Source organism: Hemicordylus capensis, chromosome 2 (genome assembly GCF_027244095.1).
Source record: "Hemicordylus capensis ecotype Gifberg chromosome 2, rHemCap1.1.pri, whole genome shotgun sequence".
Classification (NCBI taxonomy): Eukaryota; Metazoa; Chordata; class Lepidosauria; order Squamata; family Cordylidae; genus Hemicordylus; species Hemicordylus capensis.
The window spans coordinates 231,699,345-231,726,543 of record NC_069658.1 but is presented as its reverse complement, the minus strand read 5'-3'; the positions used below and the strand labels follow the sequence as shown (position 1 = coordinate 231,726,543).

General features: G+C 47.9%; 1 protein-coding gene across 10 annotated transcripts; it reads right to left on the bottom strand.

Annotated features, from left to right (window-relative positions):
• Positions 1-2,258: 2,258 nt before the first annotated feature.
• On the bottom strand, positions 2,259-24,200 carry LOC128347985 (zinc finger protein 135-like). Of its 10 annotated transcripts, XM_053303399.1 has the most exons (7): positions 20,281-24,200; positions 17,449-18,274; positions 17,094-17,187; positions 16,154-16,703; positions 13,000-13,064; positions 6,019-6,081; positions 2,259-5,133 (listed from the first exon to the last, which is right to left on the bottom strand). In XM_053303399.1, exon 7 carries the CDS (start codon positions 4,961-4,963, stop codon positions 3,605-3,607), a length of 1,359 nt encoding a protein of 452 aa, XP_053159374.1. In that variant the 5' UTR covers positions 4,964-5,133; positions 6,019-6,081; positions 13,000-13,064; positions 16,154-16,703; positions 17,094-17,187; positions 17,449-18,274; positions 20,281-24,200; the 3' UTR covers positions 2,259-3,604. The 10 variants fall into 10 exon arrangements, with proteins under 10 accessions (XP_053159374.1, XP_053159373.1, XP_053159371.1 ...); XM_053303398.1 differs by having other exon boundaries at positions 17,094-18,274; XM_053303396.1 differs by lacking the exon at positions 17,094-17,187.
• Positions 24,201-27,199: the final 2,999 nt, after the last annotated feature.

Below are 27,199 nucleotides of genomic sequence, written 5' to 3'. Positions count from 1 at the left end.
CGTTGTAGTGGTAGATGCCTCATTTTCCTCGCTGGGGAGATGAGGCACTGTTCAGGGTGGGTGAGGCAATGGTGCACCGGACTGCACTCGGAAGGTCGCCTGGGTCCAAGAGCTGCCGCCACTGTGCTTGCGCACCAGAGTGTAGCAAGTGTTCCCCATCCTCTCTCACAATGTGCACTTCTGTGCCCCCCTCCCAACTCCCCTGCGGGAGCCAATCACACCAGCCTGCCTTTGGGGCCACGCAGCTCACGTGGTCCCACATGCTGCCCGCGCATACCTGCGAGGTGAGCCAAGGCGGCCCTCCTCCCTCCCTCCTCTGCTTAGCCCTCACCGCGGCATGATCCCGGCCAGAGATTGTCCCCCGCACCCGGCGAGGTCATAAAGGGGACCGCCGTCCTCCACCGGCGGTGCAGACCAGGGGGTTACAGGGGGCAGAGGGACCACAACACCCCACCGATGCAAGAGGGAAACAGCGTTCCCTCTCAAGGTGCCTCGACCACAATAGGCAGCTGGGTTTCAATCTATCAACCTTTGGCTGCAAACAATGAGCATGCAAGAACCAGCAGCCCTTCAAGTGGCAGCCCTTCAGGTGGCATACCTTTTCATGCCCCCACACCGCATACAGTTTGAAGCTGTAAAGATAGGGAATAAAATAGCTGTAGGAAGATCACAGCAGCACGTGGAGGCAAGGGACAAGAAGGTGATACTCTTCCTCTTCCGTACCATGTGCAAAATTGAGGAAGTGAGTGCCTTGATTGCAGTTGTTGGGGGGGGGGGTTGACTCTTAGTCAGGGACCGGCGCTCAACCCTTCGGGGACCGGCAGCGGTCCCCGGACCGGTGGTTGAGAAACTCTGGTGTAGACTGTCATTAAAACTCTTTCAATACAACAAGCATTTGTATGATTTATCTCCAGTGGGAGTTCTTTGATGTACAGTGAGATTGCTCTTCATGCTGAAGCTTTTCCCAGTCTTCAAGCATTTATATGGTTTCTCCCCTGTATGAATTCTTCAATGTGGTCAGGGGCGTATCTAGGGAAAATAGCGCCTAGGGCAAGCACTGAAATTGCGCCCCTGTTCAAACATCTGACACCCATCTTTCAAATAACTCTACCATAATATCAGCTCAAAAATACAAGTCAAGCTCATTAATCTTTTAATTAACAAATTATGGCACTACATGAAAATTTATATAAAGGCATTTGTTTATTGTCACGTCAACATCCCACTATTACTCCAAGGCGCCCAGAGCAGTGTGTCCATGGTTATGTTTATCCTGCCAGTTATATTACAATCAGATATTGTTTAGTTAAAGATGCACAATAAAAAGAAAGAAAAGGAAAAAGCCAGTTTTCTTCTAACATGAGATTTTAAAGAAGAGGCAAGGGGTGTGTGTGAGGGGGGGAGTGCTTGCACTACTAAAGTTGACCATTTCCCCTCTCCCCAAAAGAGCAACACAGCAGTTGCTTTGCATTGTAAGGGAAAATAAAAGGAAGAGAGTTCAAACAGCAATTGATCTAATGGGGAAATCTCATGGGGAAAGAAGCAGCGGGGAGAGGATAGTTTTGCAAAGAAAGGGCTCAGCTGATTGGGCAGTAAGGGAGTGTAGCTGGCAGAACCACGAGGAGACAGGAATGTTGCCTGTCCCTTTCAGGTTTCTGCAGCACTGAGAGAATTGCAGGGATAATAGTGACTCTAGGCCAGTCACTTCTCTCTCAGCCTAACCTACTTCACAGGGTTGTTGTGAGGAGAAACTGAAGTCTGTAGTACAGCGCTCTGGGCTCCTTGGAGGAAGAGCGGGATATAAATGTAATAATAATAATAATAATAATAATAATAATAATAATAATAATCTATAAAGCGGGAGCGGGGGGATAATTAAGCCCTACAACCCATGTGTTATGCCTGTATGTAATGCTGGTGCCTCGGCTAGGTTTGCAAAACTAAAAACGGGGCCTTTGAATTTCCTTGTGTTTTTAAAGGAGGGAAGTGTTGCAGAAAAGCTTCTCTCCCTTACAGGACCATTCTCTCGGTTGTTCCCTTTGTGCACAGTTAAACCCACAGCTCAGTGTTTGTTGGAATAGCCCAGTGGGGGAGACGCAAACGCAACCCGCATGGACAGGATCGTTTACCTGCTTCTCCTCCAGACGGCAAGGCAAAGGCAAGGCAGTTAAGGTGTCCTGCTTCCACCCACCCCCCTCCTGGCAGCGGCATGGGAAGCCTCCTCTCTTTCTCCCCCCCACCCCACCCCCGGCAGCAGCAACCTCATGCCCAGAGCAGGGCCTGCCCTGACGTCCGGCCCCCACTGCGTATTTCCCCCACTGCGAGGTGCTTGCCTGCACAGGTGTGGAAAGACACGGCGGGGGCCGAACATCACAGTGACGCTCTTTCTGCTGCGCAGGCGCACAAAGTGCAGTTGGGAAGACACGCGGCTGGGGATAAATGGCAATGCGGGCCCTGCTCTGAACACCCCACCACCACCACAACAGCCAATAAAACCCCAGACTGGGCAGACAGGCAGCGGCACTGTGGCACTCCAAGTGGCGCCCCGGCTACCCCAAACCAGATACGCCACTGTTGTGTGTGAACTTTGGCCGAAGCTATTTCCACACTCCAAGCATTTATAGCATTTCTTTCCAGGAGAGGAGAGCTGGTCTGGTGGTAGCAAACATGACTTGTCCCCTTAGCTAAGCAGGGTCCGCCCTGGTTGCACATGAATGGGAGACTTGATGTGTGGGCACTGTAAGATATTCCCCTCAGGGGATGAAGCCGCTCTGGGAGGAGCAGAAGGTTCCCAGTTCCCTCCCTGGCAGCATATCCAAGAGAGGGCTGAGAGAGATTCCTGCCTGCAACCTTGGAGAAGCTGCTGCCAGTCTGTGTAGACAATACTGAGCTAGGTAGACCTATGGTCTGATTCAGTATATGGCAGCTTTCTAAGTTTCTATGTTCCAATGTGGGTTATTTGATGTAAAGTAAGAGGAAAATTCATGCTGGAACTTTTCAAACTGCATATATTTATATGGTTTCCCCCCTGTATGGATTCATTGATGCAAAATAAGCCGTCAAGTTTGGTTGGAGCTCTTGCAACACTTCTAGTATTTATGTGGCTTCTTCACAAAATGAGTTCTTGGATGCACTGTGAGATGGTCAGCTCAGGTGAAGCACTTTTTGCACTCCCAAACAGTTTCTCCCCAGTGTGGATTCTTTGATGGATGGTAAATGATCTGCTCATACTGAAGCACTTTTCATACTACAAACATTTATATGGTTTAACTCTAGTGTGGGTTCCTTGGTGTTTAGTAAGATTTCAACCATCACTGAACCTCTATCCACACACCAAGCATTTATATTGTTTCTCCCCTATATGAGTCATCTGATGTTTAGAAAGGCTTACACTCTCACTGAAGCTCTTTCTGCATTCAAAGCATTTAAAGGGTCTCCCTCTAGTATGAACTCTTTTATGCTTGGTAAGAGATGTGCTCTCTCTGAAGCTCTTTCCACATCCCAAGCATTCATGTGGCTTCTCTCCGGTGTGGGTTGTTTGATGTATGGTAAGGTATCCACTCTGACTGAAGCTCTTTCTACACAACAAGCATTTATATATTTTTTATCCAGTGTGAGTTCTTTGATGCCTACTAAGATGGTTACTCACATTATAGCTCTTTCCACACTTCATGAATACATATGGTTTCTCTCCAGTGTGGGTTCTTTGATGTATGGTAAAGTATCCACTCCTACTGAAGCTCTTTCCACACTCCAAGCATTTATATGGTTTCTCTCCAGTGTGGGTTCTTTGATGCCTACTAAGAAGGCTACCCCTACTGAAGCTCTTTCCACACTCCATGCATGTATATGGTTTCTCTCCAGTGTGCGTTCTTTGATGTACAGTAAGACTGCCACTCATACTGAAGCTCTTTCCACATTCCATGCATACATATGGTTTCTCTCCTGTGTGGATTCTTTGATGTAGAGTAAGACTTCCACTCCTACTGAAACTTTTTCCACACTCGAAGCAATTATATGATTTCTCTCCAGTGTGGGTTCTTTGATGTATGGTAAGGTTTCCACTCCTACTGAAGCTCTTTCCACACTCTATGCATACATATGGTTTCTCTCCATTGTGGGTTCTTTGATGTCTGGTAAGATCTCTACTCTGACTGAAGCTCTTTCCACATTCCAAACATTCATGTGGCTTCTCTCCAGTGAGGGTTCTTTGATGTATGGTGAGGTATCCACTCCTACTGAAGCTCTTTCCACACTCCAAGCATTTATATGGTTTCTCTCCAGTGTGGGTTCTTTGATGCCTACTAAGAAGGCTACTCCTACTGAAGCTCTTTCCACACTCCATGCATGTATATGGTTTCTCTCCAGTGTGCGTTCTTTGATGTACAGTAAGATTGCCACTCCTACTGAAGCTCTTTCCACATTCCATGCATACATATGGTTTCTCTCCTGTGTGGATTCTTTGATGCAGAGTAAGACTTCCACTCGTACTGAAACTTTTTCCACACTCGAAGCAATTATATGGTTTCTCTCCAGTGTGGGTTCTTTGATGGACAGTAAGGTCACTACTCATAATAAAGCTCTTTCCACACTCCATGCATACATAAGGTTTCTCTCCAGTGTGGGTTCTTTTATGGGATTTGAGGCACATAGCTCGGCTGAAGCCCTTTCCGCACTCCATGCATACATATGGTTTCTCTCCAGTGTGGGTTCTATGATGGACTGTAAGTTGCCCATTCTGACTGAAGCTTTTTCCACACTCCATGCATATATACGGTTTCCCTCCAGTGTGGGTTCTTTGATGTGATTTGAGGCACATAGCTCGGCTGAAGCCCTTTCCACACTCCATGCATACATATGGTTTCTCTCCAGTGTGCATTTCCCATTGAGGAATAAAGCTTGGTGCAGATCTGAAGCTTTTCCTACTCACAGGATACAGACTTTTCTCATTTCCTCTCTCCATTTGTACTTGGATTATAATGACCTCACCAGGCTGAGAAGCAGAAGAACCATTCCTTATCTCCTCTTTTGCCTCAGTTTTTATTCTCTGCTCTTCGCTCTTTTCCCATCTGGTACCTCCAAGCAATTCACGGTGGGTCTTTCCCTCAATCTTGTTCTCCCTCCCATCACCTGCTGGAACAAAGAGAGAAAACTGGTCAGAGCCTAGGATAGAAAATAAGCTGCATATCAATTAACAGCCCTCAGTTACTGTTCTGATCATGCAAGAAGAAGAAAGCCAAACTGACCTATTACACTGAGATACGGGGTGATGCAGCAGGCAGAGTACCAGCTGCCCAGGATCTCAAGCCAGCAGCAAGCCAGGCTCAATGGCTGGGTGAGAAGGGGAGGCTCATCATCAGGATTTCACCTTATTTCCCTGCAACCCCCCTCCCTTGGGCAACTCCACTGTTTACAATGTCTGAACTCATGTTTGTATGCCTTGCACACCGGCTGCCTAACAATCTTCCTTTCTGAGCTGACAGAGGAAGCCACAAGGTACTTTTGAGCCCCATAGTCTAGTTATGCTGCGTGATTTCAACACTGAGTCCAAGGCCTCCTTTCTGGTGCGAGTGACTCAGGATCTCACAATCTTTATGGGTAGGCTCCAACTTTATTTTATTTGTTTATAATATGTGTATACTGCCCCAAACCTGCGTCTCTGGGCGGTTTACAACAAAGCAAAACAAACAATAGAAAAGGTTAAAAAATGGTTAAAATAAATGGAAAAATTAAAACAATAAAAACAAAATAAATGATAACAGAAAAAGTTAAAACACTGCCCTTGGTTAAACATACAACTTAAACTTCTAAGTTGTTTCAAGAGTTTAATTGGTTTTATGTTTCTGTAAACCTCCCAGAGTCGGATTGGAGTTGTGTAGAAATATAATATAATAAATAAATAAACTCAGTTCTGGGTATGTCTAGCTGTCAGGATGCTTCCTTCAGTTCTATGCATAGCTATGGTAGAGAGCACAATCCCTCGCCAACTGCGAGGGTTCTGTTCCAGTACAAACTCACCATTGGCTAATTTGCAGTCTATGGAGAACAGTGGGGTTCAGGGAACCATGGTCATGTAAAGACCTAAAAATAAAAGGAGAAAACGCTAAAAAAACACTCCAAATCCTCAAAACTCCTTTAAAATTGCCATGAGTCAGCAGAAGGAGTGCACACATTGAACCTCTGGACATTTTTTTAAACGCACCCCCCCCCAATCGCTAAAAAATAATTTTGTCAACCCCCCCGCTCGGTAAAAATCACTTAAAATTGTCCGTAGTCAGCAGGGTCAGCAAGAGGAATGAGCAGATTGAACCTCTGAAATCTGCAAATCACCCAAAAAAATCTCACCAAACTGCAGATACTTGGGTCACGATTGGTGAGATTGGTCAGAGTTTCCCAGTCACAGACACTCAAAACTTTGATTGGGAAAGCCGTGACTGGGGAGGGTAGGATGACTGTTCAGGAAAGAGCTACGGGATGTGGGCACAATCATTAGTGTGGGACCTCAAGTAGAAAGACCTGGGTTCATATCCCCTCACCCATGAACCTCACTGGCCAATCCCAACTCAGCGTAATTTACCACAGAGGATTGCTCTGAGGATAAAGAAAGAGGCAGGGTTGTTTTGATTCAAATCTAAATCATGATTTAAATCACTTCACAGATGGACTCAATTTTAAAAGATTTAGATCACAATTTAAATCACTAGTCAGGTAGGGAGAGAGAGAGAGAGAGAGAGAGAGAGAGAGTGTGTGTGTGTGTGTGTGTGTGTGTGTGTGTGTGTGAGAGAGAGAGAGAGAGAGAGAGAGAGAGATGCATGTACACCGCCTGCAGAACAAGATTGATCAGATCTCTTATGTCTCATCCCCATATGTTAACCCCCTTGAGATTGCTTTAATTATAGGTGGTATAAAAATCTAGCAATATACATAAGTTAATAAATATGTTCATATGAAATAATTAGAAATCAAGAATAATATTCATGATGATATCTTTGCCCTAGGTTCTTTTTTTAATGATTTTTTTTCTTTAAAAAAATAAAATCAATTTAAATATTAAAACATCTGATTTAAATTTTAAAAATCTGATTTTGCCCCTCAGAAGACTGGAAAGGAGCCAATGAAATTCTGTTGTTCAAAAAGGGATCCAGAAGGATTCAGGAAATTACAGTCCAGTTGGCTTAGCATCTGTGGCGGATATGTCGATGGAAAATATACTTAAGGAAAAAAATTGTCAAAAATATAGAAGAGCTGGTCTTGCTGAAAAAGAACCAGCATGGCTTCTGCAAGGGCAAGTCTTGCCTCACTCACCTTTTGGAAGTCAACAGGCATGTGGATAAAAGTGATCCAACTGACATAGTATCTTTGGACTTCCAAAAAGCGTTTGAGAAACTTCCCCACCAAAGGCTCTTGAGTAGATTTAGCAGTCATAGAACAAGGGGACCAGTTCATGTGTGGATCGGTAACTAGTTGAAGAACAGGAAACAGAGAGCAGGAATAAATGGACAGTTTTCACAATGGAGGGAAGAAGGAAGTGGGGTCCCTGGTATCAGTGCTCTTTAATTTATTCATCAATGCCCCAAAGTTGGGTAAAAGCAGTGAGATGGCAAAACCTGCAGATGGCACTAAACTATTTAAGGTAGTGAAATCTAAAATGGATTCTGGTGCTCCAAAAGAATCTCTCTGAACTGGGTGAGTGGGAAATGGGAAATGTAATTCAGTGTAAGCAAGTGTAAAGTGATGCATTTGGGGGCAAAACCAAACAACAACAACAACAGCAGCAGCAACAACAAACCCAACAACTTCACATATATACTGATGGGGTCTTGAGCTCTCAGTGACTGACCAGGAGAAAGATCTTGAAGTTGTGGTGGACAGCTCATTGAATGTGTCAATTCAGTGTGTGGCAGTTGCGAAAAAGACTAATCTACAATTGGGATTATTAGGAAGGCAACTGAAAATAAAAGTGTTAATATCATAATGCCCTTATACAGATTTATGGTACAGCCACATTTGGAGTATTGTGTAAATTTCTGTTCACCATATCTCATAAGGGACATGGAGAACTGGAAAAAGTACAGAAGAGGGCAACCAAGATGATCATCAGGAGTCTAGAACACCTTCCTTATGAGGTAAGGCTACAAAATCAGGGGCACTGAGTTTAGAAAAACTAAGAGGAGGCAGGACAGAGGTCTATAAAATCATGCATGGAAGGGAGAGTGTGGATAGCGAGAATTTCTTCTTTTGCCCTCAGAACACTAGAACCAAGGGTCATGCCGTGAAAATGATTGTCGGGAAATTTAGGACCAACCCCAAAGTATTTTTTCAGACAGCGCATAATTAATCGGTGGAATTCTCTGCCATGGGATGTGGTGATGACTACCAGCTTGGATGGATTTCACTTGGATGGTGAAAGGGGCGTAACCAAATCCCTGGAGGACAGGTCCAGCACTGGCTACTAGTCTTGCTGGCTATAGGCCGCCTTCAGGCTCAGAGCCAGGATGCCTCTCAATACCCATTAGGAACATAGAAAACTGCCATATACTGAGTCAGACCATTGGGCTATCTAGCTCTGCATTGTCTTCACTGACTGACAGTGGCTTCTCCAAGGTTGAGGGCATGAATCTCTCTCAGCCCTATCTGGGAGAAGCCAGGGAGGGAACTTGAAATGTTCTGCTCTTCCCAGAGTGGCTTCATCCCCTGAGTGGAATATCTTGCAGTGCTCACACATCAAGTCTCCCATTCAGATGCAACCAGGGCAGACCCTGCTTAGCTATGGGGACAAGTCGTGCTTGCTGCTACAAGACCAGCTCTCCTCTCCGTTGCACCAAACCAACAGCAGAAGAGAGGGCTTGCACCTGTGGGCTTCCCAGATGTATCTGATGGGCCACTGTGTGAAAGAGTCTGCAGGACTAGATAGGTCTTGGGCCTGTAGCAGTAGGGCTGTTCTTATGTTCTTAAGACATTAGGAATGGGACACAGAAAGACGGGTGCCTGGAGAGATTAGGGATCTTTCCCCCTCTCTGCAGATTATTATTATCATCATTATTATTAATTCAATTTCTATACTGCCCTTCCAAAAATGGCTCAGGGCGGTTTACAAAGAGTAATAAAACAAATAAGATGGCTCCCTGTCCCCAAAGGGCTCACATTCTAAAAAGAAACATAGGACATACACCAGCAACAGTCACTGGAAGTACTGTGCTGGGGGTGGACAGGGCCAGTTACTCTCCACCTGCTAAATAATGAGAATCACCATGGTAAAAGGGGCCGCTTTGCCCAGTTAGCAGGGGTTAGATTAATCCTTCCAAGCAAGGAAGGAGGATTCCAGCACCTTCCAGGCATCCCCCTTCCAGAAGAGGCAGGCAAATTCTAAAACTACTATCCAAACTAGAGATTGTGGGGCTTGAGAATCATACAGAGTTCATGTTGGAAAGGACCATGGAGGGCATCGAGTCCCACCGCCTGCTCAGGGGAGGAAAACTGCTCCAGGCAAGCACCACTGGCGGATGCCACTCCAACTGGTATAATTTTTTTAAAAATAAAATAAGTAAATTAAATAAATAAACCCCTGACTGAACCCCTCTGGCAAAGGAGATCTCGCCACTGCAGGAGTTCCTGCTGCAGGAGAGTCCCCCGGGGGTGGTGCATGTGGAACACCGCATCTCACAGGGGGAGAAGCCCCCGGGAGGCCAAGCAACCCAGGCCGTTTGGCGGAGAGAGGGTGGGGGGGACAGAAGAAGGAAGTGGTTTCCCTTTTTCCTTGCTTCTTTCCTTCCGATTTGCTCCTCTAGGAGTCAAGATTCCCGCACTTTAACCCTTAGATGGACCCTCACCACAGAAAACGAGGAGAACTACCCATTTAATGCCTCGCGCTAAGCAGGGCTGCAGTCTTGAGCTCCCCACCCCCAGCTTCTTGATACTACAGCTCCCATCATGCCCTAGCCCCAGTGGCCAATAGTGAGGGATTGTGGGAGGCGTGGTTCAGCATCTTCTGCAGGAGGGCTGAAGTCTCGCCGTTCAGTTCTGCATGGCCCCTCTCCACAAAGCAACCAGGGAACCATCTTGCTCGAAAGGGAGGAAAGAACAGACCAATGAACAGCTGTGCTTCGCGAAAGAGGCACCGGAAAAGAAGCAGGAAGAACAGCAAAGGAGAGAGAGAGAGCTCCTGCTGTCTAGAGTTTGATTTGACGCAAGGACTCCCTCCTTCCTGAAATTGGGCTTGTCTCCCCTCATGCCTCGCTTTATCTGTTTAAAGCTGCTTTTAATCTCACGTAATCCCCCCTCCCCTTGTCCTTTATGTGCACTTCCTCCACAGCATAGGGAGGGAGGAGCAGATACTGCTGCCTTGTATTTACCATAAGAAAAGCCCTGCTGGATCAGGCATAACCACAACTGCACACAGTATACAAAGATGGAGGATCTGCTCATAGGAACTTACCACCTTCCCTTTTCCAGTATTGAGCCTTTTCTCAGAGGAATCTTCCCCAAAGACACTCTTTGACTGCAACAGGAAGTGCTCCTCAAGTAAGAGGTGCTCAGTAGCTTTGAACAGGTACTGCTGCCTTGTATTTACCATAAGAAAAGCCCTGCTGGATCAGGCATAACCACAGCTACACACAGTATACAAATATGGTTACAGCCTGGATTTGTAAGAGGCCATAACAATATTGGGCGCTTTTGTTTTCTCTCTTTGCCAATAAGCCCTACTGTGGGATTTTTATTTTTATTTTATCAAGAGCTGCTGCACACCGTGAACATTTTCATTCTGTTATCTGTCATGACCCTATGATAGATCTCTCAGGTCTGGTTTGGGCAATACTTCATCCGCCTAGCATGCCACACATGTTCAGGATGTGAGTGCCCATGTCCTTCCACCCTTACCAACACACGATCAGTAGGAATAGAATAAAGCCAACCTTGACCAAAAAACACCCCCAGTCAAGTCAGCCAATTGGCACAAAGCTTTCTGAGGCAAAAATACCTATATTCAGAAAGCTGGAATTTCAAGTTTTGAAGCTATGGGAGAAAAAAGTAGATGTACAATTGGCCCCTAATCCCCAAGTGGGTGGTACCTTAGATCTGAAGCCAAGCAAGGAGGTTTATGAAAAGTAAGTGTGTGTGTGTGTAGGTAGAGAGCTTAGCTGGAAAGAACAAGCTGAGGAAAATGAGCTGGCAGTTCAGAGTTCAAGAGATGGAGAGTGATAAGATGGGGGTTAGAGCTGGAGGGTTTTTGGTTTGGGGGGAAAGGGGGTTTCACCTAGTCTGAAAAAAGCCACATCCTGCTTGAGAGAAGTTACACAGAGCTTAAAATCCGTGATTAGTTTAAAACAAAAAGACCAGAAAGACTTCACTTCCTATATATTTGTTTTTCACATGTACAGGTGAAACTCGGAAAATCAGAATATCGTGCAAAAGTCCATTAATTTCAGTAATCCAAATTAAAAGGTGAAACTGATATATGAGACAGACGCATTACATGCAAAGCGAGATAAGTCAAGCCTTAATTTGTTATAATTGTGATGATCATGGCATACAGCTCATGAAAACCTCAAATCCACAATCCCAGAAAATTAGAATATTACATGGAACCAATAAGACAAGGATTGTAGAATAGAACAAATATTTGGGAGTTCAGTTGATGCTCCAAGGCCACCTGGGAAAAATAGTGTCCTGGGAAAGGGATGTCTTTGGCACACACACACACTCCCGCACACACACACTTCAGAATAGAACTGAACTCCCAAAGAGGATGCTTGATTGGAAAGAAGAGCCTTTTACAAAGCATACATACTGTATATGTAAGTCCACAGACGTCACCAAAACTTGATACCAAGTAAGTGTGTTTAGCATCCCAGTGGAAATTTGAGCAAGGAAGGAGATTTAGATGACCTTCCAGGGTCCAAGTATTTGGAAGGTGGAGTGTGTAGGTTCATCATTGGAGGGCTATTCGATCCCCATAAGTAGAAAACCTGTGTTTCTAAAGCATGGGGGATGGGCACGAACCTTCATGTTCTGTTCAGTCCATTTACAGAGAGCTTTACTATGTAACAATCCCTGTTAACTAGGTAAAGAGGCACCTTTTCAAGTGGTACTCTGTTATATTTAGCAGGGGCAGAGCAACTGTACCTATTCAACCCCAGCACACCATCCCTACAGTGGCTATTTCTTTTTACACTCTGCAAGCCCTTTTGGGATGGAACCATCATTCCCCCTTCCACCAACACCATATACAGGTGGCCCTTGTTATCAACGGGGTTAAGTTCCCGCCAATTTCTGTGGATAAAAAAATCATAGATAATGAGAGCTTGAGGCTATGGAAATTGGGGGGTTAGGTTCCTCCAGCTGTCCAGCAGTGCCCCCCGCCCGCCAGAAGCTGCCATATTCTGAGTCAGACCATTGGTCTATCCAGCTCAGTATTGTCTTTACAGACTGGCAGAGGATTCTCCAAGGTTGCAGGCAGGAATGTCTCTCAGCCCTATCTTGGAGATGCCAGGGAGGGAACTTGGAACCTTCTACTCTTCCCAGAGCGGCTTCATCCCCTGAGGGGAATATCTTACAGTGCTCACACTTCTAGTCTCCCATTCATATGCAACCAGGGTGGACCCTGCATCGCTAAGGGGACAAGTCATGCTTGCTACCACAAGACCAGCTCTCCTCTCTATTTTTTTTAAACAAAAAAAATATTTTTTTTAAACAAGGGAGCCACAAAATGGCTCCGTTTAGCAAGATAATGGCCGTAAATTACCTGGGAGGTAATTTCTGGCCACCTGAAACTGCAGATATTCATAACAAAATTATACCGATTTGTTTATTTTTAATAACCTCAATACAAAATTTTAAGGTGTCATTTAAGGAGGTAGGATAGTGGGTACCACCAGAGTTTGCGGGGGGATCGGTGTGTATTAGCCTCTAATGCTAGGAAATTCTCAGTGAAGATCTGCCACAGACACAGCCCAGCAATGTGTTCAGAGTTTACTTATGGAAGCATAAGATGATGCTAACCAGCAGAATGACAGCCACAATCGCCAAGAATATTCCTCCAAGAAGCTGCATGTAGAACCCCAAGGCTGAAAAAATGAGAGAAACAAACATTGACTCAGACTGGTAGTGGCTCTCAAGAAACCCAGGCAGAGACGCTGAGACTCTTGAATGGGAGTTGCTGTGTGCTAAGCCATGCACTGACTCCATGATGCAGAGAAGTGTTCCGCCTCTCTGAGCCATGCAGCTTTGCTACCAGAGATTTCCCTTCTCCTTATAGAGGCCCACCAAGCCCAGCATCCCAGGCTTTTAGGGGAAATATCAATGGCTTTTATTTTTAATTTAAAAGGCCTTTTGTGAGTATCATGCATTTATCTTATTGAATATTCTGTTCATGCAGAGCTGATGTACTAGGGTAGACTTGACCCAGTAGGGGAGGTTCTTTTCTGGGTAGATGGAGCCAATAATCAGCCCAGATGAGAGGTCTTAAAGATCAAAGCTTTTATTCTGCTGAGGTACTACCTTGGCTTATGCTCAAAGCAGGACAAAGGACCATTACAGAGAGCATACATTTATACTCTTAAAATTGTTCTCCAGAATAACATGTTGTTCAGTTCCATAGCAAATACGTCATCATGACTTGCTAAGATTAGGGAATAAACCACAAACATGCACGCAGGCAGACAGACAGCCTTATCTCAAAATTGTTCTACATTCTAAATCCCACGGTCACTCTAACTTATGGGGGATGGAAGACTACTAGAGAGAATACACAGTAGTAAGCATCCTTCTAGCAGAGCAGATCCTTGAGTGTGTTAATTATAATTATTTGGAGTTAATATAACTCCAATATAATTATTTGGAGTTCCTGCCTTCCCTGTGCCAGGAAAGTCTTCCTTTTCCTCCTTGGGACCTTGTTATTATGTGTATATCACTGATCACACCTGGAGTACTGCGTACAATTCTGGTCACCACATCTAAAAAAGGACATTGTAGAACTGGAAAAGGTGCAGAAGAGGGCAACCAAGATGATTAGGGGCCTAGAGCACCTTCCTTATGAGGCAAGGTTACAACACCTGCGTCTATTTAGTTTAGAAAAAAAGATAACTGCGGGGAGACATGATGGAGGTCTATAAAATCATGCACGATGTGGAGAAAGTGGAGAGAGATAAATTCTTCTCCCTCTCATATAACACTAGAACCAGGGGTCAGCCCATGAAATTGATTGCCTGGAAATTTAGGACCAACAAACAGAAGTACTTTCTCACACAACGCGTAATCAACTTGTGAATTTTCTGCCACGAGATGTGGTGACAGCCAACAACCTGGATGGCTTTAAGAGGGTGACAGCCAACAATCTGGATGGCTTTTTCATGGAGGAGAGGTCTATCATCGGCTACTAGTTGGAGGGCTAAAGGCCACCTCCAGCCTCCAAGGCAGGATGCCTCTGAGTCCCAGTTGCAGGGGAGTAACAGCAGGAGGGAGGGCATGCCCTCAACTCCTGCCTGTAGGTTCCCAGTCGCATCTGGTGGGTCATTTTGCGAAACTGGGTGCTGGACTAGATGGGCCTTGGGCCTGATACAGCAGGGCTGTTCTTATGATCCTCAAGCCTCTGGATAGTTCACTTCCTGTTGGCAGCCACACCCTTCAATGTGGGTAGTGGGGGCACATCACCTGCTTTACACAAAAAACACATGCAGGATCTGTTTGATGCTTGTAGCAGAGAGGTTCCTCCCCGAAAGAATTCCAATCAACGGATGCTTTCTAAAAACCCCATCTATATATTTATTCCTCCTGGGTGTGCCTTTAGAATGTGCATCCCAGCGCCCAGCTGATTGGCTGGCGGCAGAGGCGCCTGATAGGTTGAGGCGCACCCAGGAGGATTGGTCGCCGTGGCGGTGGTGGGCCTGGCCACGGAGGCCAGGCCCAGAAGGGGGGGGGAGAAAGTGGGGGGCAGAAGTGGGGGTTGGGAGGAGAGGCGGCTGGGCCCAGCCGTGGTCAGGAAGCGGAGACTGGGGCAGAAGGTGGGGGGAGGGAGAGAAGAGGTAACCACTGGCCACAAAGAGTGCACAGATGCTCTGTGTGGGGTTGGCTAGTCTTTAATAATGTGTCCAGCTGGGACGTCAAGTCTACCCATGGGACCAGAGGTAGGAATGTGCACGAACTGGTTTGAAGGTCCGGTGTGTGTGTGTGGGGGGATTACCTTTAAGGAGCAGGTAAGGTGCTCTTCCTAACCTGCGTGTTTCCTCCACTGGCACTGTGTCCAAAATAGCTGGTGCGGGGCAGGGAGGAGAGCTGGTCTTGTGGCAGCAACCATGACTTGTCCCCATAGCTAAGCAGGGTCTGCCCTGGTTGCATCTGAATGGGAGACTTGATGTGTGAGCACTGGAAGAGATTCCCCTCAGGGGATGGAGCCACTCTGGGAAGAGCAGAAGGTTCCAAGTTCCCTCCCTGGCAGCATCTTCAAGATAGGGCTGAGAGAGATTCCTGCCTGCAACCTTGGAGAAGCCGCTGCCAGTCTGTGAAGACAATACTGAGCTAGACAGACCAATGGTCTGACTCAGTATATGGCAGTTTCCTATGTTTCTTCCTATGTTCCTCTTTGCCACCCCGGTCAACAGCAAGCCAGGATTGCCCGACACCACACAGACTTACTGACTGCCAGAGTGCAGCTTCCAGACAGGGTAATGGGAGGCAGGGTAGGTGAGAAAGGAGGCTCTTCTCTCAGAGGCTGACCCAGGAGGCAAGCAGGGTGCCATGAGGCTCACACAGATCCCATTATAATTATTTAAAGTATTTATACCCCACCCCAATCAACCAAATCAAGTAAACAAGTTAGAAGTCCAGGCTAAAACCACCAGCAGAATTAAGTTGCAAATTAAAAGTTAAACCCCTGCTAACTTGGCAAAGAGGCACCTTTTAACGTGGTGATTCTCTTTACTGAGCAGGGGGAGAGTAACTGGCCCTATCCACCTCCAGCACAGTATCTCCAATGACTGTTGATGGTGTCTATCTTGTGTTTCTTTTGAGATTGTGAGCCCTTTGGGTACAGGGTTCCATCTTATTTGTTTGTTATTTCTCTGTGTAAACCTCCCTAAGCCATTTTTGGAAGGGTGGTATAGAAATCAATCAATCAAATCAAATCAAATCAAAATAAAATAAAACCTAAAGAACCTACCTGATACAACCAAAGATGGAACATTAAAAAGCCTCTTTTAAAATGATGTCTTTAAAAACCACTGAGGGAGGGAGCATGGTGAAGTTCTTCAGGGAGGGTGTTCTAAAGCGGGGGCCACAACTGAAAAGGAACTGTCTCTAGTCCCTGCCAACCAGACTAGCCTAGGGAGTCTAATGCATGAGGGTAGATTAAAATTAGGAAAAGACAGTATTCACTTCCCAGGATCCACCACACCCTCTCCTCTCCCTCCTCTGCAGTATCTCGCCAGGCTCTTCCCGGGCCACGTCCAGTGGCTCTGGGAAGCCATTGTGCTCCAGGTGGCACTGGTAGCGGTCCGTGTCCTTGGGGTCAATGTCAGTGCTGAGCCAGGTGTGGTAGGTCCCATCTGAATTGGGAGTGACGCCCCCACAGAGGGTCTCCTGCTCCCAGACCTCCCCGTCCTTCCTCCAGGTGGCATTGATCTCCTTGGGATAGAAGGCACTAATCCGGCAGATGAGGGTTTCCAGGTCCTCATAGCTCACGCTGGATGCCACCTTCACTGTTGGGGACTCTGTGAAAATGGCACTGTGGGTTAGTACTGATGTTCTCCATTGGCTGACAACTAGGCTGGATGTTGTACTTGAACAGCAGCAAGGAACCCAACCAGTGTTCCTTCTAAGGCAGGCGCATGTATGTGCACACACAAGTTTTCTGATGTCTGCTCAGTTAACTCTGAATGCATGTGTGCACACACTGCCATGATACTGCCACCCAGAACCAATCTTATTCCACACATAGATGAAGAAAATTAAAGGGAACACAGGCCATAGTATAGTAAGGAGTGCCTATACCAACCCTAAAACTTCCAAAGATGACAGTTACCCAGCCCTGGTTGTTTTTACACTGTAAACTCTTAAGGACCGGGAAGATCCGAGTTCAAATCCACATTCAGCCATGATACCTGCTTTGGGACAGTTGCTTCTCTCTCAGCCTAGCCTACTTCACAGGGTTGTTGTGAGGAGAAACTTAAGGATGTAGTACACCGCTCTGGGCTCCTTGGAGGAAGAGCAGGATATAAAATGTAAACAAGCAAGCAAGCAAGCATGCTGAACTCCCCAGGTTCAATCCCCAGCATCTCCAGGTATATGTTGTGCAGTATATATTGGCTAGTCAGTGGGAGAAATGAAATGATTCTCACCTTCACCCCAGAGCATCTCCCCTTCCCCTCCTCACCTGTCCTTAGCAGAGTATCTTTCCCATAGACCAAGTAATTTTGCAGCCCTCAGTGCATTTCTCCTCCTCCTTCCCCTCCTCACCTGTCTTTAGCAGAGTATCTTTCCCATAGACCAGGTAATTTTGCAGCCCTCAGTGCATTTCTCCTCCAGGGAGGGCTCCCAATGCAGGGCAATGCTTGGGTCATCCTAACATTTCTTCTTGGTCGCTTGGGCTGGAGCATCAGCTGCCGTCCAGGTGAAGGTCTCCTTGTCCAGGCTGATGAAGTCCCTCCCATCTTAGCCGCACTGCATAAACCTTCCTTTCTGCTTCCCGTCTTTGCTCAGCTCACAGCCAACTAGGCACTGCCAGGCATGAAGTCCTGAAGGAGACACACAGAGCAGGATTGTCTGCAGCCTGTCAAACTCTCTCCACCTTTTGCAGCAGAAGCTTGTGTGAAAGGTTGGGCCTGTATGATCTCAGACAATTAAGGCCCAGGCGGGCTCGTAACTAGACACAGATCCCAGATCAGCAATACTTGCTTATCCAATGAAGCAGGGGTTCCCTTTGGTCCCCACTCCCTTTGGCTGTAGTCAGATTTGCAGAGACGACTTCTTTCCTGGGGGGTGGGCAGCATCCACCAGCAAATTCCACTCCCCTCCACTCTGGTTGTAACGAGTCTGCAGGGTGTCGCCAGGGCCACCTTGGAAAAGTCCTCGGCCTCCTGAGCATGCTGGGTCTCCCGCTTCCAGGGCCAGGCATCCTCTGCTTTCTCCATCCTGGCAACCTGAGGCTGATCCCTCCTGGTGTTGCTGTCATAGCGAGTGATGAGTTGGTCGCTCACGTGCCCTCCCTGTGTGAAGCAGGGCAGACCTTGGAGGGATTCTGACACCCCCAGGTGAAAATGGCACAGGGAGTGCCAGGAGGTACCTGGAAAGGAAGAGAGAAGGGCAAAGTTAAGGGAATCCGCGGCCAAGAAGACCCGAAACCGTGGTTCGTGGGGGATCCAGCCACTCTATAACTGTCCCCGTCCCAAATTAGGAAGTCAGGAGTACACCTTTGTGCGTGTGAGGCTCTGTCTGTAAATGTAGAAGATGTCCCAGGCAGGAATCAGAATCCCCTTTCTGGTTGATTCTGATTCTTCCCAGGCAGGAAATTGGCAAGACGGAGGAATCCCCAGGAAGTCATAGAGGAGGGAGAGAAGAAGAGGGGGCAAGAGATGGGAAGGGCAAATACGCAATGGGAGCTGGGAGGGAGAATCAGAGGAGGGGGAAAGCAGCCTTTGGGGCCAGTTGAGGGGCATCTAGAGCTGGAATGGCCGAAAGTGAGAAGGCAGTGGACATCTACAACCCCTGGGGGGAGGGGGAGGAAGAAGGGCAAAGAGAGGCCATCAGACACTGAGGAGGAGGAAGGTGGAGCTGCAGCAGAAGGGGAGACTCTAAACACTTCCTTTTTCAGGGCTGGTCCTTCTATGGGGCTAGACAAGGCAGTTCCTTCAGGGGGTGAGTGTGTGTGTGTGGTGGGGATGCCAGCACTCTGCCACAGGCACCACCTCACTTACCTGCCTCTCCTCTTTCATCCCTCCCCACACTACCCCCCTCACTGGGGTCCCCCTCCCCCCACTTCCCCTTGCTGACCACCACCCCACACACCTGCTGCTGCTTCCTATTCCTGAGAAAGCGGGAGAAAGGAAGAATGGCAAGCTTAATGCTGCTGGGGAGAAGATGGAACAGCAGCATATACCTCACTCTGGCCCTCATTGCCTCAGGCCATACCCTCAGTCCCCCCCCAGAATCTAGTTCAGGCTGCTACTTGCAAAGAAGAGGGCAAAAAGAGAAGTTGGGGCTTTCTTCAGGGCCAGCTCTTCTTCCATGGGGCAGGAGAGGCAGTCCCTTTAGGTAGCAGGTGGGGGGGGGGAAAGGGCACAATCCCCTCCTGGCAGCCAGGCATCCTCCTCCTCTCACCTGCCATCTCCAGGCCTGTAACCAGTTTGAATATTTAGGGGGCTTTGCAAAAGAAAAAATTAAGGGGGTGGGGCAGGTTTTACCAACCTACTTGCTCCCCGTTACATCACCATATAGCAGTTTTGAAACATTATTTGTTCATAAAAACTTGAGGCGATAGAGAAAAATTAGGCGGTGGGCAGGCGGGCCTGCACGAGTCCCTTTTGGCGATGGGTCTGGCCACCTCTTAGAAGATCAACCCTCTGGACGCAAGAGCCTAACTGCTCTCCGCACTTCACGGTTGCAGCACTAACTCCAAGAAATTTCCGATATGTGCTTCCGTGCCCAAACTACACAAAAACATAAGAACAGCCCTGCTGCTGGATCAGGCCCAAGGAGGCCCCTCCAGTCCAGCATCCTGTTTCACACAGCGGCCCAACAAATGCCTCTGGGAGCCCACAGGCCCTCTCCCCTCCTGTTGCGCCCACTCAACTCTGCATGTCTGGTCTTCCCCCTGAAATTTAGTTTTGACTGGAAGTTGGCAGAAGCCTTTGTATTATTAAGAAGCGCTGAGCAGCATACCTGGGGTGGCGGGTAGGTTACAGGCAGGAATCACCCAACCCTAACTGGGAGATCCCGGGGAGAGAGAACCAGGGAAGGACCTTTTGCATGCATGCAGGCTAGGGGGGTGGGGGCGGCACAAACGCGGCTGACTTTAGATCCTCTGCTGGCGTCTGGGGCGGGGGCAGGCAGGTGTCCGTCCAGGTGGTTCACACAGGCGAGTCCCCCACAGGTGTTGCTTCTTCCACCCCGCTCATGCACGTCCCCTCACCCTCCCAACCTCGCCACTTTGCTCCCAGAGACCTGGCTGAGGAAGGAGCAGGCTCACACTTTCTCTCTCTTGCCTCCCTGGTACGATCCCAGGGTGGGAAATGGGGGCGGGGGGTGGGAGGCGCTAGCGAGGTGTGCGCGTGGGCAGAGCATGCAACTCACCACCAGATCACACCGGGGGGAGAAACACGGAGGAAGTTCTCGGCCGCTGCACCCCAGACCACGTTGCTGAGGGAGAGAAAGGAAAAGGAAGCAGCTTCTCTGTTCCCTCTTTTCATGCCTTCCTTCTGATCTGCTGCTCTTCTAGGAAGCAGGCTGAAGTTGTGCAACCCTGCAGGACCACTCCCTCCCGCAACTGCCAACAGACCACTGAATAAACAAGAGTTATCTGGGTCTGAGGAGAGGACGGAAGAGATAAAGCCCAAAGAGCTCCATACGGAAAATATCTCCGTTGCTTTTAGTGTGGTTCTGTTAACCAACGGGTTACTATCTACTTGGTAGACGATAGGGTACGCACCAAGGAGGAGAAAACTTTATAGTTCAAATAAGCTTTATTGAATTCTGCAGAGTTAACAAAGTGGCCATCTAGGGGATAGCTCCCAAAGACAAGACGGACCTAAGATGGTGTCCGTCCAAAGCTTTTATACAACAATTGATACATCTGAATACATCATCATTCACAGCAAGCCAGCCAGGTACAACTCCATATTAGGCCAACAGGCTTACAATACTACCATTGTTAAAGGAGTGCTTATGCAGCTTTCGAGGAGGCAGTTCAGATACCAGCATCATCACCTCTCCTGACCAGTAGGCCAGAACAAAGCAAGGCATAGAGAATACACACTATGTTGCAAGTTACAAGGTCTGCGAGGCACAGAGTATGAGAACCAAAGCATACTAAGCAGATTCTTTCCCACTGACATACATTCAGGAATACAAGATGGAGGGGACTCTTGCTCTCTTCAGCTACCATCCAAATGGTGTAGCAAGAGCTCAGTTCTCCATTAACTATATACCCTAGGACCAATACATATAGATCAATATGAAATGCTTAGATTCACGGGTAACAGTTCTTTGTTCACTTTTTAAAATGCAATTGTTGTAAACCGCCCAGAGACGTAAGTTTGGGATGGTATACAAAATATGTTAAATAAATAAATCAGCTTTGGTAAATTTCCCTGAAAAGCAGTATATATCATTGACTAAAATAAATGGCCCCTCAGCAGACTAGGCACTTAATGCCCTTGCCCTGGAGAGAGAGGGTTTAAAGGTGCTTAGAAGGCAGAACAGAACAGGAAGGCCTAGTTTGCTCTGCAGGCACACCATCCCCTCCATCTCCCCAAAGGTTCTTCCCCCATCTTTCTCTCCAGGGGCATAGCAAGGTTGGAGTGGGCCCAGAGACGAGATTTTAAAATGCCCCCCCCCCATCACTGCCTTCCTCTCCTTCTCCTGGCCCAACTAGTTACAAGGTGGAAATAACAGCACAGCAGAACCAACTAATACAACAGAATCAACGAAGAACTTTAATCATTGCACATATACCAACTACTACTACTACTACTACTACTAATAATAATAATAATAATTATTATTCACATTGTATATCCTGCTCTTCCCCCAAGGAGTCCAGAGCGGTGTACTACATACTTAAGTTTCTAGTCACAACAACCCTGCGAAGTAGGTTAGGCTGAGAGAGAAGTGACTGGCCCAGAGTCACCCAGCAAGTCTCATGGCTGAATGGGGATTTGAACTTGGGTCTCCTAGTCCAGCACTCTAACCACTACACCACACGGGCACTAAAAACAGGATCAATGAAGAACATGAAAAAGCCTCCTTCAGGGGCGTAGCAAGGTTGGAGTGGGCCCAGAGATGAGATTTTAAAATGCCCCCCCCTCAAAGTCCAGGGCCTCCGCACACCCCAGGTTCCCAAGGATTTAAGTCTGATATTTCAAAATAAGTATGCTGCCTGGAAATACATTTCACTGAATACACACACGCACACGTCACAATATATAGTGATATACATTGAGTACTATACATCTGTGCTACTTTTAATGCCTAGAACACACTAGAAAGACAAATTATTAAAATGGCCCCCTCGCTGCAGATTAGCAAAGGAGACTTTCAACCATGCAGGGTGAGCCTATGTTTGTTTTCTCAGAATTCTGAACAAATTCAGTCAAGTTTGATTCCAGGAGGTTTTTCAAATGGGGCTTTTAAAGCCCTTTAACACACATCTCCTCTGGAATGGAGGTGCTGCATTTACATGGCCAGATTTACCCTGAAGTCCCTGCGAGTTATTGGGGAGCAGTTCACACACAAGAAAAATAAAATAAGAGCACCACACATGCTTCACAGTTCTCACTCAGACCTTCTGGGTTGCAAAACAACTTGAACATAAGTGTATTTATAAATGAATGTAGTCTTAATGCTACATCAATTTTAATCTCCGTAATACTGCAACACTTTCTTTATATTGCATTTACTGTATAGTATTACTGTTTTACAACTTGTGCTGGTCAACGACCGTAATAAAGATTATTATTATTATAATTATTATAAATGAATGAATAAAATATATATAATACTGTTTGTTCCAATAGTTTTTGTAATTTTCTGCCATGAAACAAGCCACTTATAGGACTTTTTAGATAGTTTTTTTTTTAAGCCAGCAAATTTTCCAAGCTGTTTTAAAATAAATATTCAGAGACTTCTCAGTCCCACCCCCCATATCAAAGCCCTATGGCAAGCAGATCCCTATATATCCGGGGGGTGGGTGGGGGGTGGGAAAGGTAACCACAAAAAGGAGTTCACACTCTACCTGGCAAATGATGGGCTGGGCTGGGCAGGGCAGCAAGGGGTCTTCTGCTGCAGAGAACAGTGGTGGCCACTCTGGCTGCCTCCTCCTTCCTGGCTGGCTTGGGCCCTACTCGAGTTCAGGCTTCACTGCGGCCTACACCAGACCTCCGTGGAAGCCCCGCCCACCCGCCAATCAGCTGAGAGGCGGGAGAAAAGGAGCTCTTTGCAGCTTGTCTGCTGCTTCCATTGCGGGCCAGGTGAACAAGCAGGAGAGACGGCGAACAGGGCAAGTGGCTGAGGGGCCTTGGGGCTGGGCAGGGGACAATGGGGAGTCACGTGAGGTGCCTCTGGGGGGCCCCTCCAGGCAGTGGGGCCCCTAGACAACTGTCTCCCCTTGCCCGATCGTTGTTACGCATGTGGCCTCCTTCAGAAGGGGTGTGTTGTTGTTTTTTAAAAACGTGGCCAAGCTCTTCAGGGAGGGCCTTCCAAAGCCGAGGGGCCACAACCGAAAAGGCTCTGTCCCTAGTCCCCACAAACAGGATCTCCCTCAGTGGTGGGGCCATGAGCCAACAGGGCCTGAGAGGATGAACGGAGGGCCCTGGCAAACTGATATGGGCAAATGTGGTCCGACAGCTTCCCCGGCCCCAAGCCATGTAGAGCTTTGAAGGTGTGACTCAGAGTGCCGTGTGTGGGGCACACGTTTGGGAGCACAGTGCCACGAGTGGGGCAGGAGCAGCTATGGTGGGGTGGGGGGACTCCAGGAGTCAAACTGCCTTCCCCTTGGCCTCCCCCAGCCCCGGTAAAGGAGGTTGTGTACAACCTCAATATCTCCCATCTCATATTCCATGCATTCATCTGTAGTTGAGTGGGGCTAATCACTCTTGCATGGTCACCTTTTTTCCAAACCAAAGCCAAAAGCAAAAACTCTGCAGTCCGCTGAAAGTCAAGTGTACGTCCATTTCTTTCTTTCTTACATGTATATCCCGCTCTTCCTCCAAGGAGCCCAGAGCGGTGTCCTACCTACTTAAGTTTCTCCTCACAACAACCCTGTCAAGTAGGTTAGGCAGGCTGAGAGAGAAGTGACTGGCCCAGAGTCAACCAGCAGGTATCATGGCTGAATGAGGATTTGAACTCGGGTCTCTCCGGTCCTTACTCCTGCACTCTGAGCACCACGCTGGCTACACCACGCTGGCTCTTCATTGAGGACTTCTTAATTGTGAAGGAATGACAGATCTCCCTTACATATACAGAAGAGTCAGAAGTACCCATCTGTATCAGATCAAGGTCCCCTCGTCCAGCATTCCTGGCAAGGATAGGAACATAGCAACACATGAAGCTGCCATATACCCAGTCAGACCTCGGGTCTATCTAGCTGAGTATTGTCTTCACAGAGTGGCAGCGGCTTCTTCTCCAGGATTGCAGGCAGGAATCTCTCTCAGCCCTCTCTTGGAGAAGCCAGGCAGCGGGAGGGAACTTGCGACCTTCTGCTCGCTCCAGAGCGGCTCCATCCCCTGAGCCGAATATCTACCAGTGCTTACACATCAAGTCTCCCGTTGATATATGCAAGCAGGGTGGGCAGGGGCGTAGCCAGCCCGCCGGCGGCCTGTGTGCGGCCAGCAGGCGCCCTGATAGCCCCGCCCCCATATTTGACATCAGACGCAGGGGTAGCCACGCCCCCGCGTCTGACATAAGACACGGGGGCGTGGTCTGGCTCCCGAACTGAGCCTTGAGGCTCCGTTTGGGAGTTGCTTGCACTTTAAGTGCTGAAGGGGCCACGCGGCCCCTTCGGCAGTTAAACGAAGGCTGGAGCTGCCTTCGCAGCACAGCCCAGGAGCTAAACTACCACCCCTGCATCTGACATCAGACGCGAGGGGCGTGTCAGGGCCGCGAATGGTGGCTCCTGATTGGCCACCGGCCCGGGTTCTTTGAACCCGTTGGCCCAATGGTGGCTCCGCCCCTGAGGGTGGGCCTAAGGGGACAAGTCATGCTTGCTGCCCCACAAGCACCCCAACCAAAAAAGCACCTTGAGGAGTGGAGGGGAGAGAATGGTTTGGGTTTTGGCAGTTGGCCTTCGGAGGTAGCTCTGGAGGGCTGGTCTGAGGAGAAGAGCCTTTGTAGATGCGGCCGCTGTATCTTGGAGGAGCCCTTGACATGAAGCCAGATGGGGCCACACGCATGCACGCACGCACGTCGGGGAGACATGAAGCTCATGCGCTATGTGCGCATGCGCAAAAGACTCTGTGCAGCACTCAAGTGGGAGACTCAAGTATCCTGCCAGCCCATTTACTACATAGAATACACACGCTGGAGGGGGGAAAGCGGCAGGAGGGGTAAGTAAACCCTCCCTCACCCTTAAAGGAACCCCCCACCCGAACCGGCCAGGTCTGGACCAGTCTGGAAGGCTTTAGAATGGCCTCTGGACTGGTCCGGGCCCGTCCCTACCTCCAGCCTGAAGGGCAGGATGCCTTTGAGTCCCAGTTGCAGCAGAGGAGTAAGAGCAGGAGAGAGGCCAGGCCCTCAGCTGGTGCCTGTGGGCTTCTAGTGGCATCTGGGGGGCCACTGTGTGAAAGAGGATGCTGGACTCGATGGGCCTTCTTGGGCCTGAGCCAGCAGGGCTGTTGCCACGTTCTTAGGTCTGATCTGACCCTTGGAAGCCTGAGCGCTGGCATAGCGCTGAGGTTAGAGTGGCGAGGACAGAGACCGGGGGTACCTGAGTTCGAATCCCCATTCAACCTTTCCTTGAGGATTCTTGATTTAAAATACTTAGACTCCGCCCCTCCAGTACACTACTGCTCACAGCAATACCATACATATCATAGAGAAGAAAAAACAAGAACATCCACCCAATGGAGGAAACAAGTTCAACGTCAGTTTCAAAAGCACAATTGCTATGAAGTTCAGACTAAACCTGATTTTAAAAGCTACAAAACGAAAATTATAACAACTACAAGCTATAGAACCTACTGGCTATAACCCAAGAGGGGGCATGAAAAAGCCTCCTTCAAAAGGGGTGTCTTCAGTGTTGCGCCTAAATTCAAAAAGGTTTCAGAACAGCTTTTTAAATGACACCTGGGGAATAGCCCAGAGGAGATGGGCAGTATCTATTTCAGCAAAAGCCATCTTTTAAAGTGTGAGGGTTCAAAGTATTCAGATAAATCTAAAGGGGACAGAGCAGAACCACATAAGGAGCAGAGAGAAGGCTGTGCCAGCTGGTCAAAGATTCAAAAGAAAGATAGCAGACACCAGGGAGGAGATTCAGGGTATAGGTACTCATATGCCAATGCCAGTGAGAACCAGAGCTATTGTCCCTCAGAAGCTTAAGGCCTTTTCAGAAGGTCATATCTCAATTTGTTTAAGCAGACTTTGAAAGCATGCTCCCCCCCGCCCCCCGTCATTTGTCTACTGTCTTGGCTTTTAAAGGCAAGATAAAGTGTGCCATCGAATCAGTGTCGACTCCTGTGGTTGTCTTTGGTCAAATACTGGGGGGTTTACCACTGCCAGCCCCCAAGCAGTATGACATGATGCTTTTCAGCATCTCCTATATATCACTGCTGCCTGATATAGGTACCAGCGGGGATTCAAACTGGCAACCTCTGGCTTACTAGTCGAGTCATTTCCCTGCTGCACCATTAGGTACCTTGCTTTAAATTTTCTTTGTTCTGTTGCAGGGGTTCCCAAGCTTGTGGTAGCAAGCATGACTTGTCCCCTAGCTAAGCAGGGTCTGTCCTGGTGTCATATGAATGGGAAACTAGAAGTGTGAGCACTGTAAGATATTCCCCTCAGGGGATGGAGCCGCTCTGGGAAGAGCAGAAGGTTTCAAGTTCCCTCCCTGGCTTCTCCAAGGTAGGGCTGAGAGAGATTCCTGCCTGCAACCTTGGAGAAGCCACTGCCAGTCTGTGTAGACAATCCTGAGCTAGATGGACCAGTGGTCTGACTCAGTATATGGCAGCTTCCTATGTTCCTATGATGTTAGGATTTCGACCGTATGTTCCTAATCTACTCCAGAAGTTGCTGAACTGTAACTCTCATCCTCTCCTGCCACAATAAACTGTATCTGGGGATGATGGGAGTTGTAGTTCAGCAACCTCTGGAGTATCACAGGCAGGGGGCCCCCTAAAGTTGTTCCTAGCTAAGATTGGCTCCACTACAATAGAACATGCATCCCATTAAGTCTGCTGCACGCTTATTGCTCATATGTAATCATTAGCCTTAATAAAGAATTCATGTAAATTCCAGCTTGTGCGAGGTTCCCTTGTTTTCTCCAGATTGTTGCCATGAAACT

Bases quoted from the DNA above. Each gene is read 5' to 3' on its own strand.
- LOC128347985 (XM_053303398.1), bottom strand. From the start codon at position 4,963: ATGGAGAGAGGAAATGAGAAAAGTCTGTATCCTGTGAGTAGGAAAAGC.